Raw genomic sequence first — 14,829 nt, 5'->3', positions numbered from 1 at the left:
GCGACCTAATGTGCGGCCATGTTGGGTGTACTAGTCAGCGTTTTGTTCTATGAGCGAATAGAACATATTGCCCTCACACAAATGGCGCTTATTTGATTAGTAATGCCTTGCGACCATACGCACGTCATTATTGTGCGTCTCTACACGAGAAGCATCCGTGTATTCCACATACTAGCGTCAAACATGGCACCGTTAAAACAAAACTCAAAAAGTCAAGGTCCGTTTAGAGGAAAACACTTCAATAACAAATTTTCACATGGTGGTTTATCACACAACGCCAAAAGAAAAAGAAAATGGGTTCCGGAGAACAAAGTTTTTGATGGTAGTTTAAAAGAGGGTGAGTAACGTTAGTTGACTTTAAATCCATCAACGTAACAACTGAACATTTAAGTAAATGTATATAAAAATATATTTAATTTTTGAATAAACTGCAATAATGTATATTTGAATAACGTAATAGATCTGTAATAATCCATAATAAAGGACTAAAATGTGAATGTATTCTGTTAGAATCTCATCTCTGTCTCATGCTTCATCAGGTCAGGGGTTTGCCTTCAAAAGGAAGGAGAAAGTAAGGCATGAATACAACAAACTTCTTCGAAAGGAGAGGAAGAAAAATCAAGTATCAAAAGTTCAGTTAGAGGAGAAATATCCCGAGCATCTGAGACATCTGTACCTGGCTGAAAAAGAACGACTAGATGAAGAAGAACAGGAGAAAAAGAAGAAAAGATGTGAAGGAAGAGCACTGGATAAAGAGACAGAGTCAGATGATGAACTAAACATGGGGTCGGATTCTTTAGATTCTCCTGAGAAACACGTCTTAAACACAACGACTGACCAAACTACTGATCCTGATTCATCTAATAAACCAGCACAGTCTGACAGGTAACAGATAAGATCAGATAAGATAACAGATACACATATGTGCGTGTGTGTGTATTATATTCAAATAATAGTCCATTTGCATTGCGTTGTGTCATCAGCTCCCACAAGGCCCCGTTCATTCAAAGGAAGCATAAAATGTCTTCGTATCAAAGGACAAAGCAAGAATATGAGAGGATGAAGGAGGAACGTGTACGAAAAAGAGAGGTGAGGCAATAGAAACTGGCCAATATAAAGATTGCATCTAACAAATGTATACTCAGTGCTAGAGCCCATAGATATAAACACTAGATGTCGCCTGGCTACGGCAGTTCATTGGAACGAATGCGTCAATAGAGCCGCCATCTTGGAACAGGAGAGCCCCTCCTCTTTAATGCATCAGCGTCAATGTAGGCAAAGGTCTAACGGAAATAAAATCCCCATAAATCGTCATGAATGCGATTTTCTAGTTTTTTTGGTTCATTGACATGTATTTACCATTGAGTCCAGATAAAATGTAAGGTTTTGATATTAAGATAATCTACTTCTTTTTCAAAATATAATGCATAGTGCTAGTATGCCTAAGTTTATTAGTCACATTCTTCCAATTGAGTAGCCTAAACTTAGAATGAACTATCGCTACATATATATATAACTTGGCCACTATATATTTAATATTCAATTATTTTAATGATCACAATTTTTAATTTAAAAAAGTTTTAATTTTATTAAATTGAACAAGCGCAACATTCAGCATTCAATCAAATATTCTAAAAGATGTATTATTAATAATAATGTTATTTCAACATAATATCTCGTTATTTCGACATAATATGTGTGCGTGCAACAAGCAAGATGTGCATTTGTAAATCCGGTGGCGCGTGCATTGACTGTTATTAATAAACTAGTGTTTTCTGACAGTGTCGACTCGGCCAAAGATGAAGTTGACGATCGCCATATTCGTAGTGAATGCGCGAGAGAAATGCACATAATGGATTACATAATCAGAGAGTTGCCTTTTTCTTTTCTTTTCGTTTTGAATTATTTCGTTTAAAGACATTTCAAGCTTTGTGTATTTGATGTATTTCTCATGTCTGTGTGAGGCATACACTGAGTTTCGTTAAGTTAGGATGAGATGCGCTCCAGTTAACGTGCAATGCAAGTGACCGCGCGGGTGCCTCCATGATAATTTGTCTGTTATATTTGCTTCTTATTAAATCCAGGCAATTGGTTGATGAAAAATTGATTAAAATTAAGATACAATATATACAAAACGAAAATCACTTTAAAGAAAGGCTTTAAACAGTTGATATTTTCACAAATTCCAGTGTCCTTCCACACCTCCATCCCCAGGAAGAAACAAGCCCTTGAGCTCACTGTGCAAAATGCACACATAGCCTACATAAGATTTGTGGAATTCTTTGTATAATAATCATGGATGTACTGTTTGAAGATTGACAGGGAGAAGACAAGCATACTATTAGGAGGACTGTACTTACAGGTTATAAGCGCCACACTGTTTTTTTTTTTTTTTTTCATTAAAAAGTTTGAGTACAATTGGTAAAAAAAATCAAAAGTTAGGAACAACACAGCACAACACAGCCAAAAGTGGGTATTGAGGATCAACTCCTGCATATTGTACATTTTAAACACAAGGGTTATTTCAAATAATATCTAAAAAGTAGGTCTACGGCACATTCACAGTTCATTTTCTGTGCGAGAATCACAGTTCATTTTCTTCCTCCAAGCAGAGAAATGTACACTTAACTTATAAAAAAAACTACTACCATCTACAGCCAAACTACTACCATCCACAGAGTAAATGTAATCCCTTGCTGTCTGGTTTATATTTCGTTCATGAGGGTACATCCATACGCAGCACAAAAGTCCGGCATCATCCATGAATTCGAAGTACAGGCGGAGATAGCAGCGTTACCTAGCTACTTCCTATGACAAGACCCCTGTTCCAAGATGGCGGCGGTTTTGACGCATGCTTAGAACCCCAAGGCAACAACTAGTGTTTATATCTATGGCTAGAGCCTACAAATGCAGTTCTTTTACTCAGTTTGATGGAATTGTTGTACAGTTTTCCATTTCCTAATGAATCTCATATGTGATGTCATTAAAGGGATAGTTCACCCAGTAATGAAAATTCTGTCATCATTTACTCATCCTCATGTTGTTCCAAACCCACAAGACTTTCGTTCATCTTCGTAACACAAATGGAGATATTTTAATGAAATCTGAGAGATTTCTGTCCCTCCATTGACACTCCACGTAATTACCACTTTGAGCTTCAAAAAGGTCATAAAGAGATTGTAAAACTATAGTTCGAATTTTCTGAAGAGAAAATTATATGATGAATGGATTTAATTTAGGATTTTATTCGCATATAAACATTTAGCAACTCACACATCAGTTGTGGTAAACAGAAGCTCAAGCATGCGAGAAATAAATAATGAGGTTCATTCTCGTGTTACGCAGCACGTTTGAGCTTCAGCAAGAACCAATGAGTTTTGTTCTCGCACGTCAAGCAGGATCTGTTGAGCTTCTGTTTATGTTCTCTGATCAATGTTTATATGTGACCCTGGACCACAAAACCAGTCACATGGGTCATTTTTTTTTAAATTGAGATTTATACATCATCTGAAAGCTGAATAAATAAGCTTTTCACTGATGTATGGTTTGTTATGAATATTTGGCCGAGATACAACTATTTGAAAATCTGGAATCTGAGGGAGCAAAAAAATCGAAACATTGAGAAAGTCGTCTTTAAAGTTGTCCATTTATGTTGCCAATTTTGCTGCATTCACTCACAAAAATAAATGTTTTATATATTTACAGTACGAAATTTTCAAAATATCTTCATGGAACATGATCTTTACTTAATATTCTAATGATTTCAGTAATTTTTGGCATAAAAGAAATAATTTTGACCCATACAATGTATTGTTGGCTATTGCCACAAATATACTCGTGCTACTTGTGACTGGTTTTGTGATCCAGGGTCACAATTGTGAATCATATAAATAATATAAAATGATCGTGTCTCTTGGTAGTTGCGTGGACTGTCAATGGAAGGACAAAAATCTCTAAGATTTCTTTTAAAATATCTTCATTTGTATTTCGAAGATGAACGAAAGTCTTGCAGGTCTGGAAAAACCTGAGGATGAGTAATTGATGACATTTTTTTAATTTTTGGGTGAACTAAGCCTTTAAGTAAGAGTTGTACTGATACATCTTCTGATGCACCAGGGCACATCATCAGTGATGTATCCTGAGGTCATCGGGTGTTTCGGGTCTCTCGAACATCAGACACCCTCACTCAGGCGACCCAGCTGAGGTTGATCAAGCCTCAGCTTGTGCCCTGGCAGCTCAACCACGGTTCCGCTCTCTTGATCCAGAGCCACCTAGAGGCTTTCTCCGCTGCCTCTGTGCTGTTACAGATGGCTCTTCTCCTCCTTTCGCCTGTGATGCCGAGTGCAGTATATGCCCTGCAGAGGGACTGTCCAGCAAAGCCTCTGCACCCTACCTCTACAGGCAAGCACCTTGCCTTCCAGCCTTGTTCGTGGTCCTTTTTAGACTATTTACCCTTTTTCCGACTATTTACCCATTTTTTGTTGCCTCAGATACCAGGATGATGTCAGGTCTGAGTGAGGTTTTGACTACATGCTGGGGGAACTTGAGCTGCTTGCCCAGGTCTACTAACAGCTGCCAGTCCTGTGCAGTTTGGAGAAGCCCTGATGTTCCTTTCTTTGTTCCTGGCTTTTCTCCGGCTCTAATGAAGCTGATGTTTTGCTTCCTAGGTCTGGACTTTTGGCAGATGGAAACAGCACTAGAGATTCTCTCTGCGATAGTCTTGAGCACCTGATCATGACGCCAGCGGTATCGGCCTTCCCCCAGAGCTTTTGGGCAACAACTCAATACGTGCTCAAGGGTCCCCTTGTTCTTCTGGCAGAGGGGGCATGCTGGTGATTCGGCCAAGCCCCAGCAGTGCAGGTTGGATGGGCTGGGAAGAACATCATAGACCGCCTGGACCAGGAACTTGATGCGGTGTGGTTCTGCCCTCCACAGGTCAGTCCACGAGATCTTCCTCTCCACAACTTGCTCCCATCTAGTCCATGCGCCTTGCTGTCTCATCCCCACCGCTCTGCTGGTCCTCTCCTCCTCCACAGCTGCTCTGACTTCCCTCTGAACCAGTTGCCGCCGCTCCTTCCCCCGCGCTTTATCATAACGGGGGGCTGCAACGGCTCCTAGTCCAGCCCTTCCTCTGGCCACAGTTCCCACAAGGACTCCATGGCGCAAACGGGACTCTGCCTGCTCCACTGCCACCTCTGCTCTCCACTTCCTGCCAGTCTTGACTACCACCCCTGCCCCAGAGACTTAGAGTGCGATGTTGCTTAAGCTCCGCGGTAGACCCAACCATCTCCTCAGATAGCGGCTGACTCTCCTCTCCAGGTCTGTAATGGTGGATATCGGGAATTCATAGAGAAGCAGTGGCCACAGTATCCTCGGCAGAATCCCGTGCTGGTAGATCCACGCCTTGAATTTGCCGGGTAGGCCTGTTTTGTCGACGCTCTTCAGCTATTTCTCCAACTCCTCACAGGTGTTCTTTATTGAAGCTGTGTCCCTGAGGCTGCTGTCAAAGTACCTCCCCAGGCTTTTCACAGGCTTCTCGGAGATGGTAGGCATCTGGTAGATCCATTATGTCATGTACATATACACATTTTCACCACCCTTACATTCTTTGATTGACGCATGTTTTATTACGTGTCTCTGCAGGAATTCTTGAAAGACAAATCTCAGCGTGAGGAGGCTCTCAAGAAATACAAGGAAAAGAAAATAGCAACATATCAGCTGTTGAAGAGAAAAACCAAGAAGGGTCAGCCCAACCTCAACCTGCAGATGGAGCTATTGCTGCAAAAGATTCAAGCGCAGCGCAAATAACTCACATCAGATTTAAAAACTGTTTAAAGGTGTTTAAAGCATTTTAAAGTAAAAATGCACCATCACACAATAAAATGTGCAGTTTGGGTGAGTGTGTTTTTTTTTTTTTTACATAATGTTTATAACTGTGTCTTTACAGTAATCATTTTTTTTTTTTAAATAAAAGGTTAAATTATGCTCTACTTAAGTTGATTCAAGCTGACAGTACACAAGAAATACTATTACTAAATACTATGGCAGTAAATTTATGGAAAAATGTGATTCCTAATAATAATCTATTAAGTGGTAAATCCATTTTCTCATTATATTTAGGTTGATAAACTGCCTAACAGTTTTTTCTTTAAATGTCTCATTTCCTCTAACTGCTTTTTAAATGTATATATATATATAATTTGTGACAAACGTAATGAATAAATGGTATCTTTTGTTTATTAGGTGAAAAATATTGATATTAAAAGAAAAAATAATAAGGCCAAATATTAAAATACAAATACTACAAAATTTGTTGCAATACATGTAACCTGTTATACAAAAATATTTCAGATATCAAAAACATGAATCTTTAACAGCAGTTTAAGAAACCCCCATATCTCCAGGAACTGTAATATGATTTGATGAAGAGGCAGTGGGTGTGGTCAGTGAGTCATATGGCTCCTCCCTCTTTATTTGACTCCCCCTCCACATCATCATAGTCTGTTTTTAAAATCAAAAGCAAACTGATCATTTTCATTGTAATATTTACATCAAGATTTAGTTTAAATGAGAAACATAACAAATAAAAATTGATATAGGCTATAGAAAGGTTACAATAACCTACCCAACAGGTTCCTCTCATCTTCATTGCTGTTCTTCACATCATCATACTCCTCCTGATCTCCCTCTGATTCACATGTGAAATAAAAACCTCACATTGTAGTTTGTAAATCAGCTTGTGTCATTAATGATGTTATTGATCTCTTTCACCTCATGACTGTCTGAGATTATTAGATTTACTCCTGATAAATTCATGCTTCATTAATGGTAGAAATGTTCAATATTAGTGGGTGAAGGTGATCATGAACTGCAGTTCTGTGTGACTCACCCGTTACATCTCGAAAGATCTGTCCATTATGATGACATCATCATAATGCTCTGATGTGTCCACTACACATGAACATATAGACAGAACAAACATTGCATTATATCTTACAATGTAATGGGATTAATACATAATATCATAAATCACTATAAAAGGATTATGGAAAATACACCAATAACAATAAAAAAGTAAACACCATTTTTGATAGAGTTCTGTCCACTTGTCATTACATCATCATAGCTCTCAGGTGTGTATTCTGCAAATTGAACATGAGAAGTTGTACATTGTTGTATATATAAGTTGAATATATAATGTATATATATTTCTATATATATATATATATATATACATACATATGTACAGATTTTAATATCTTTTAAATATTTCTTCCTATTATAGAATAACCGAACGACACCTGTCTCACGATCTGGTTTCAGTCCAACAGTGATGACATCATCATAGTATCCCGGTGTGATTTCCTTCATCATCTCTTCTGCATCAAAACATGTATAATTTGGGCATTTTTTAATATTTTGGGAAACAAAATAAATGTAAAATTTACTGTTGCAGGTTTTGGGTAATGTTTGCTGTGTCCCAATTCGTCGGCTGTGTCCTCCGGTCGTCGCATTTGAAGGCTGTATACCTCATCAAGGATGTCTTATTTAAGAGAAGTAACCGTAATAAAATTGACTGTTATTCCTCATGAGGTGTAAAATACTGAAATTTCTTTCTTACTTTGCAATCTAACAGATATTTTTCTTAAATGAGACCGCCTCAATGACGTATGCAGTCTTCAGATGCGACCTCCGGAGGACACAGTCTCTGATTGGGACACAGCAGGATCACTGACCTTTCAGGACACTGCCATTGGTGACATCATCATAATATGCAGTCTTGAACTCTTTTTCTAATAAGATAAAAGTTTTAGTGTTGTGAACAGTTGAATTAGTGTTAAAATGTCTAAATACATTTTTTATATATTTGTAAATCAAATTATTGATTTGGATCTACTTCAGCTCTCTAACCTGAGAGAAACTCATCAGCATCTTCATACCCAGAATGCAGTTCTTCAGAGACGAGACTTCCTGTTAAAGGACAGCAGAACAGTCAGAAACATATTCATAATTCCATACAGACTGACTCCTCATTTCTCATTTGGATCATGAAGCATTGTGTTACTTACAACACAACACAAATATTAATTACTTGCACTTTAAAAGCATTAGAGGCAGATATCCTAAGTTTTAGGCCTATTAGCAAACACACATGTATCCTCACATGAACCCATTCCTCACTGCCTTCCAGAAATACACACAGGAAGAGACAAACACACACAAACACAAATACACACACACAGACACATCTGCACCTAGACTTGCAAACATATGAACCCCTTCTTATTACCTCAAAATACACACAGGAAGACACACACACATAAACATGCACCTGCAGCTCTGTGGTTTTCTGTGAGGAATTCTCTGGTTTGAATCAGGAGGTTTAAAAAAAAACTAATAATAGATGAACATCAAGTGTCTGACAGACTCTCTTATTAATCATATTAAATAAGTTTCACGGCTCATGTCTCACCTCTCTGAGTGAAGTGATTGTGTCTGTGATGAATCTCCTCATAAACGGCCTCAGTCGTCGTCCTGTGTCTCCTCTTAGAGAGAGCTGAGAGTGTAGACAGACAAACCTGCTGTCAGTTCACAACACATGACTGATCACACACTGAATAACACACAATATGACAGTCTCTGGATCTCTCCTACCTCTCCTCATCACTCTGTTCTGCTGAATCAGTATAAGCAGTGGCACTAAGAGCAGTAAGAGCAAAACTCCCAGTACAACCACAAGCACAGAGAGAGACACTGGAGGAGTTTGTGGAGGAGTGACTGATGTTGAGCGCACTGTCTGAGAAACTGGAGGAGAAGCTGATGTTGTTGTGGCAGGAGTAGTGGACACTGGCAAATCTGTCAAAACAGACACAGACACATTAAAAATCTTGCAAATACACAGTTAGTAGCACTAAAATGATGTGAAAATCACTATTATCGGTCAGTGTTTTGCTCTGACTTGCACAGGTGAGTCCAGCGTGCTCTTTGTGGGAGCAGTCAGTGTGGTTCTTCAGGGAGAGAGGACAGTCCCACAGGTGAATCTCATTCCCTCTGCACTCGACTCTGTTCAGCCACACAACACCTTCACCAGCACCAAAGACTGAATTCCCATCAGCCCTCAGTGCTGCTCCACAACCCAGCTGCCTGCAGACCACCTGAGCATCGCTGATGTCCCACAGATCAGCACAGACTGAACCCCACACAGCGTTATGATACACCTCCAGCCTCCCAGAGCACCGGCCCAAACCTCCACTCAGTCTGAGAGGAACATGATCTAAATCACACACAGCAACATCACTGACCAGCTTCAGGACACCATTTACAACAAAACACAGAAGCTTAACTGAGACGGCTTTAAATGTATGATTAGTAGATTACATTTATGAATCTGATTATGATTTTTAAATGCAAGTAAATTCTTGTTTAAATGCACATTTTAATGGAAAACAGTCTTAAATTAAAACTCTTACTTGAACACTGTCTCTGGTGAGGAGATGGAGAGGTAGAACATGTCAGACGACTCCGAGGAGACTCACGACTTTCCTCCTCTGAGATTAAATATTAAGAGAACTGAACATTAGGACTCAAAAATCATAACTTCTCTCAGTGAAACATATCAATGTGAAAACATAATTTAAGCTTCATAAATCATTTTAGGCTCTGTCCATCAAATTAGTTTAGTGTTTCAGAAACAGTTTATTCACCACATTATATACAAACATTGTGGTTAAAGAAACATAACTACTGAGACCATCTTACATTATTTAAACATAATCTCACTTGAGCAGGTGATTTTGGCCACTTCATCATTATTACAGTAGTTCTGTCCCCAGGGTGAAGATGGACACTGCCACAGATTTGAATCATGTGGTCGACATTTCACTTTATCCAGCCAGTTACGAGCTGATTCCAGTCTTGGTGTAGAATCAGACAAAGCACCAGATCTTCCACAGTTCAGCTCTTGACAGATCAGACTCACTGTGTCTGTGTCCATCTGGTTGTAACACACATTACCCCAGGATCCATTGTAGAAAACCTCCACATTCCCTTCACAGCCCTCAGTTAACCTGATCTCTTTAAACTCTAGATGGAAAGGGATGTGCATTAAAAATATTGGAATTTAGGTTGTGCTAAACCTAAAATATCATCAAAATAACTGGTTAATACAAGGCTAATGCACACTGCTAGCACTGTTAGCATCTGAAAAAGATACTTAATTCTATTTTTATAATATATTATGAATCTTATATACTACTTGATTCTGCTTGGTCAATAAAAAAATATTTAAAAAGTAGCGGCATCCATGGCAGCGCTTTCTATCAGACCATCATACAGTAAGATGGTCTTTCTTGTAAAATATGATCCATCCGCTTCTGATGATCCTGGTGTTTGTTTTGCAGAAATTACCTGTACATTATTCCTTTAAACATTTCAAATTATATATTTAAAAATAGATCACATTATTTCACTGTTTACCTGAGCACACGACTCCTACATCCACCTTGCGTTGACAGTCATGTTTCCCCCAGCCTGGAGAAGAGCAGTTCCACAGGGACGTCTCATTCCCCTCACACTCCACCTCATCCAGCCATATGGGTCCAGAACCAGGACCAAACCAGGCTGGTACCTGCTGGTTACTGAGGGCCACTCCACACTGCAGCTGTCTGCACACCACATGGGCATCTTTAATATCCCAGGAGTCATCACACACTGTCCCCCATGAGCCGCTGTGAAAAACCTCCAGCCTCCCTGCACAGTCTCCCCCAGAACCCACCAGCCTGATGGACCCATGACCTGATATTCAGAGAGAAAAACACATTATTAAATCACTAACAACTGAAGAATCTGCCCAGATGTTGTTGTTCTCACCAAGGCAGGTGATTGACAGCTGTTGTGTGGAGCTGCAGTTGAGAGTTTGTGGAGAGCTGCAGTTCCCCAGATGAGCTTCACTCCCAGAGCACTGGAAGCCCGTCACACACTCATGACTGTGTTCAGGACTGGATGAAGAGGAGCCGGAGAAGTTCAGCACAGAGCCACAGCCCAGCTGTCTGCACACCACAGAGGATTCAGTGAGACTCCAGGAGTCCAGCAGAACTCTCCTCCAGACCTGATGGATGGAAACTTCCAGCTCCCCCTCACACTGTCTCTCTCCAGACAACCGCACCAGACCATCATGAACAGCTAGAGAGGAACCTAGAGAGGAGAGCTCATGTTTTATTTGCAAGTTTGGTAATATGCTTTACATTAATACATTTTATAAAAAAATAAATGAACATGAAGAAAACTGAAATATTGCATTTATAGGCCTACTATTAAGTCTTTCAGGGGCATGAAATCAATGAAGTCAGTAATATGGACTCACTAGAGCAAATTACTCCAACATCTCGTCTATGAGAACATTCAGCTCGACTCCATGAAGAGACGGAACATTCTGAGAGTTTTGTTTCATTCCCGTCACAATCAAACACATCAGCCCAGATTTCACCACTTCCCTCTCCAAACCAGTCTGATCCCACAACAGACACAGCAATCCCACAATTCAGCTGTCTACAGAGGACACTGGCAGCTCTCATATCCCAGCATGCATCACACACTGTGCCCCATTCATTGAGGAACCGAAGCTCCACTCTTCCAGAACAAGAGCCTGAACCATTCATTAGTTTGGCCTCTGTGTAACCTGAATAAAGAACAGAAGTTAAAATAGTGTATAATGCAGCTGACAGAGGAGAATGAAGAGAGACAGAATATTGATACTTTACCAGAACAGATCAGGCCCACATTATTGTCACTGGTGCAGTTGTGTTGGTGTAATGGTGATGTTGGACAGAAAGATATATAAGACTCATTTCCTCTGCACTGAATCTCTTGTGTCCACATCTGAGCGTCTCCTTTGCCAAAAGCATCTTCTCCCAGCACCTGTACAGGAGCCCCACAGTCCAGCTCTCTACACACAACCTCTGCATCCTGCTGGTCAAAGGCAGCGTCACACACTGTGTACCAGGTGTCCCCATGAATCACCTCTAATCTCCCAGAACACAGGTGAAGCCCCTCGGAAAGTCTGGGATGTTTATGATCTGTTTATATTAAATAAAATCATACAAAATATATTTATTTAGAGTGATAGGTTTAAGAGTGTGTTTAATAATAACAACATTCAGTTTTAAATAAATAACATGTATATAATGCCAATTAGTAGCAAAATAAATATCGCAGGTTAGACACTGAACCCCAGCCTACAAGAGCATCTCCACTCTCCCAGAACACAGGTGAGACCCGTCCACAAGTCTTGACCTTCCGTAGTTTTTGGTTTCTGATTATATTTACATAACAGAGTACCCTTACGAAAAAAGAATTATACTTCAAGTTAATTTTATGAAGTATACTTAAGTAATGTTGAAGTATATTTTTAAGTATACTTTATGTAGTAAGTATACTAATATCAATGTGTACTTGTAGTAAACTTGTAAGAGTACTATTTCAATACTGATGGGACTAAATTGGCCCACTTTTACTATATAAAAGTATACGTTTAAGTGTACTATACGTGTAAGAGTAGTAAACTTTAAGTACACAACTAGGTTTCTCATTTGTAATGCATCTATACTACAAGTGAACTTACAAGTATACTAGTTTACTAATTTAATACAAGAAGTATTTTTTTTAGTTTATGAAAGTACACACTGAAGTGTACTCTCAGTAAATTACTAGTTTAGTTTAAGTTTTAGTTCAGTTTTCAAGTGAACATCACATTATACTTATAGTTTACTATTTATATATTATTTTTGCACTTGCAGTATAGTACAATGTTGAAATGTAGATATAATTTTTTAAACTTGAAAAATATCTTTAACTGTACTTTAATTTTAAAAACATTTTTATTAGCTTCATGCATTATTTTTTTTATTAACACTTGAATGTCGGTAAGTTTGATAAAGAAAGGCAACATTTTAAACAAAAAAAGTTGAGAAAAATCAAATTTTTGTCAAAGATACACATTGATCAGATTCAGAACGATGATCAAAACACAGATGGAGTAGATCGAGTCCAAAACCCCCAAAGCTTCACAGTCGTTTTCTCTTCATGTGTTACGCTTCATTTCATTTGGTAAAATTAAGCAGTTTTGATTTACACGCTTTTTAATGTTTGATGATCACGTTATTTTACATTTGAGTGAGCAATCTTCTATCGCTTGTTTCAGCTTCTTCTTCTCCTGTGTTTTGATCCGGAGATTCTGTACTAGAAGATGTGTCATAGCGCCCCCTACCGTATAACAGTGAAAACATGGATAGCTGGAAAATTCAGTGGGGAAAAGTAGAATTAGATTAAATTCCTATACACTACCAGTGGACTAGCCTACACAAAAATTCAGATACGCAGAATTAGAAATATATCTGTTTTATATCAATATTCTAATCAATATTTTCAAATAATGTAAGTTTCATAAGTCTGTATATGAAAAACTAAGTAAAAAAAGTATATTTAATAGGCTACTCGATCAAAAGAGTTAACACACAAGTCAAGTATACTTTGAATACTTAATTATACATTTAAGTATATCTTGATCAAAAGATTGAGTACAAGTACAGGCCAAATATACTTGGACAGTGTACAGTCAAGTACACTTATAAGTGTAATTTTAAGTATATTTCTGAGAAGTACATAAAGTATATTTTTGAGAAGTATATAAAATGTAGACTGAAAGTATGCTTTCTTATTTTTTGTTTAAAAGAAGTATATTAATAGAACACTTGAATAAACTGAATGATATGGACATAAAACAATAGTCATTTCATTAATAATAGATTTTATAAATAGATAAAATGTAGTTGTTAAGACAATAAAATATACTATTCATCAATTAGTTGCTTATGATTTGCTCTGACAACAAATTACATTAAATTACATTAAATTGCTTATAAGATGTTTATCAATGAAAGTCTGATCAGTGATGCATTAACAGAGTGATGTATGGAGCCGCTCACCTGAGCATCTGACTCCAGCATCTTCAGGATGACCACAGCGATGAACACCCCATCCTCTTGAGCTACAGTTCTTCAGTGTTGACTCTGATCCTCTACAGTCCACATAATCCATCCAGATTGGTCCCGATCCTGGTCCAAAGCGAGCTTTACTCACAGCCTCTAGAGCCTCTCCACATCCTATCTCTCTACACACCACTGCAGCATCAGTCATATCCCAGCCATCATCACACACTGTTCCCCACTGACCATCATGAAGAACCTCCACTCTACCAGCACAGGGACTGTTACCACCAACTAACCTCACAGTCTCAAAATCTGTACATGAAGAGAGAAAGGGATAGAATCATGCAAAGTCAAGAAACATAAGATGTAATGTAGAAATATACATACAAATATTTCGAACTGGACAACTAAAGCTGGGCATGAGTGTATAACAAATTGGATTCCTGTAAAAGCTCAAATCATTTATAAAATGTAATAATGAATGATCTAGTGTCAAGATCTTTCTAGATATTACAATGGCTTCTATTCAGTTTGTAGTGGTATAATGCCATCATAAACAAAGCACTTATTTAAAAATGTTAAATTTTACATCTAATTTTGCACTTACCAGATGTGGTTATAGTGACTATAGAGGAGAGTAAAACGAGTGTCAGAAATCCCTCCATCTTCTTCTGCTCGTCACACTGTTTGTTTGACTCTGTTTCTCCTCTGCTCCCTCAAACACACTGAAGAAACTGGCTCCTGTCAGTCCCCTAAAGAGAGAGAGACTCTCACAGCTGCCAATGACACTCACTGTTACCTTATTAGACACAACAGAGGAAATCATCAAACACAATCACTGACA

At 38.5% G+C, this 14,829-nt stretch overlaps 2 protein-coding genes across 11 annotated transcripts; one reads left to right on the top strand and one right to left on the bottom strand.

Annotated features, from left to right (window-relative positions):
* Positions 1 to 27: 27 nt before the first annotated feature.
* LOC311080717 (thyroid transcription factor 1-associated protein 26 homolog) lies at positions 28 to 8,466 on the top strand (the record flags this gene model as incomplete). Of its 10 annotated transcripts, none has more annotated exons than XR_014605692.1 (7): positions 31 to 337; positions 540 to 885; positions 957 to 1,089; positions 4,117 to 4,401; positions 4,491 to 4,560; positions 4,668 to 5,545; positions 5,644 to 7,073. XR_014605692.1 is itself a non-coding variant. In XM_084110826.1 (5 exons), the coding sequence occupies 5 exons, from the start codon at positions 103 to 105 to the stop codon at positions 5,806 to 5,808; spliced, it is 930 nt and encodes a 309-aa protein (XP_083966952.1). In that variant the 3' UTR covers positions 5,809 to 7,070. The 10 variants fall into 10 exon arrangements, 5 of the variants coding, with proteins under 5 accessions (XP_083966953.1, XP_083966952.1, XP_083966955.1 ...); XR_014605693.1 differs by having other exon boundaries at positions 37 to 337; positions 984 to 1,089; positions 4,491 to 4,935; positions 5,468 to 5,545; XR_014605691.1 differs by lacking the exons at positions 4,117 to 4,401; positions 4,491 to 4,560; positions 4,668 to 5,545 and adding exons at positions 7,286 to 7,355; positions 7,457 to 8,466 and having other exon boundaries at positions 35 to 337; positions 984 to 1,089; positions 5,644 to 5,895.
* LOC311082251 (scavenger receptor cysteine-rich type 1 protein M130-like) lies at positions 6,452 to 14,650 on the bottom strand (the record flags this gene model as incomplete). Its single annotated transcript, XM_084112983.1, has 16 exons — positions 6,452 to 6,501; positions 6,626 to 6,688; positions 7,311 to 7,379; positions 7,737 to 7,793; positions 7,912 to 7,971; positions 8,474 to 8,557; positions 8,656 to 8,856; positions 8,960 to 9,274; positions 9,471 to 9,548; positions 9,781 to 10,083; positions 10,477 to 10,794; positions 10,831 to 11,193; positions 11,363 to 11,677; positions 11,760 to 12,074; positions 13,983 to 14,297; positions 14,593 to 14,650. The coding sequence occupies 16 exons, from the start codon at positions 14,648 to 14,650 to the stop codon at positions 6,452 to 6,454; spliced, it is 2,964 nt and encodes a 987-aa protein (XP_083969109.1).
* Positions 14,651 to 14,829: the final 179 nt, after the last annotated feature.

The sequence above is a fragment of the Abramis brama genome, assembly GCF_963993115.1.
Source record: "Abramis brama genome assembly, chromosome: 4".
Taxonomy (NCBI): Eukaryota; Metazoa; Chordata; class Actinopteri; order Cypriniformes; family Leuciscidae; genus Abramis; species Abramis brama.
This window is presented reverse-complemented; position numbering and strand designations above follow the sequence as displayed.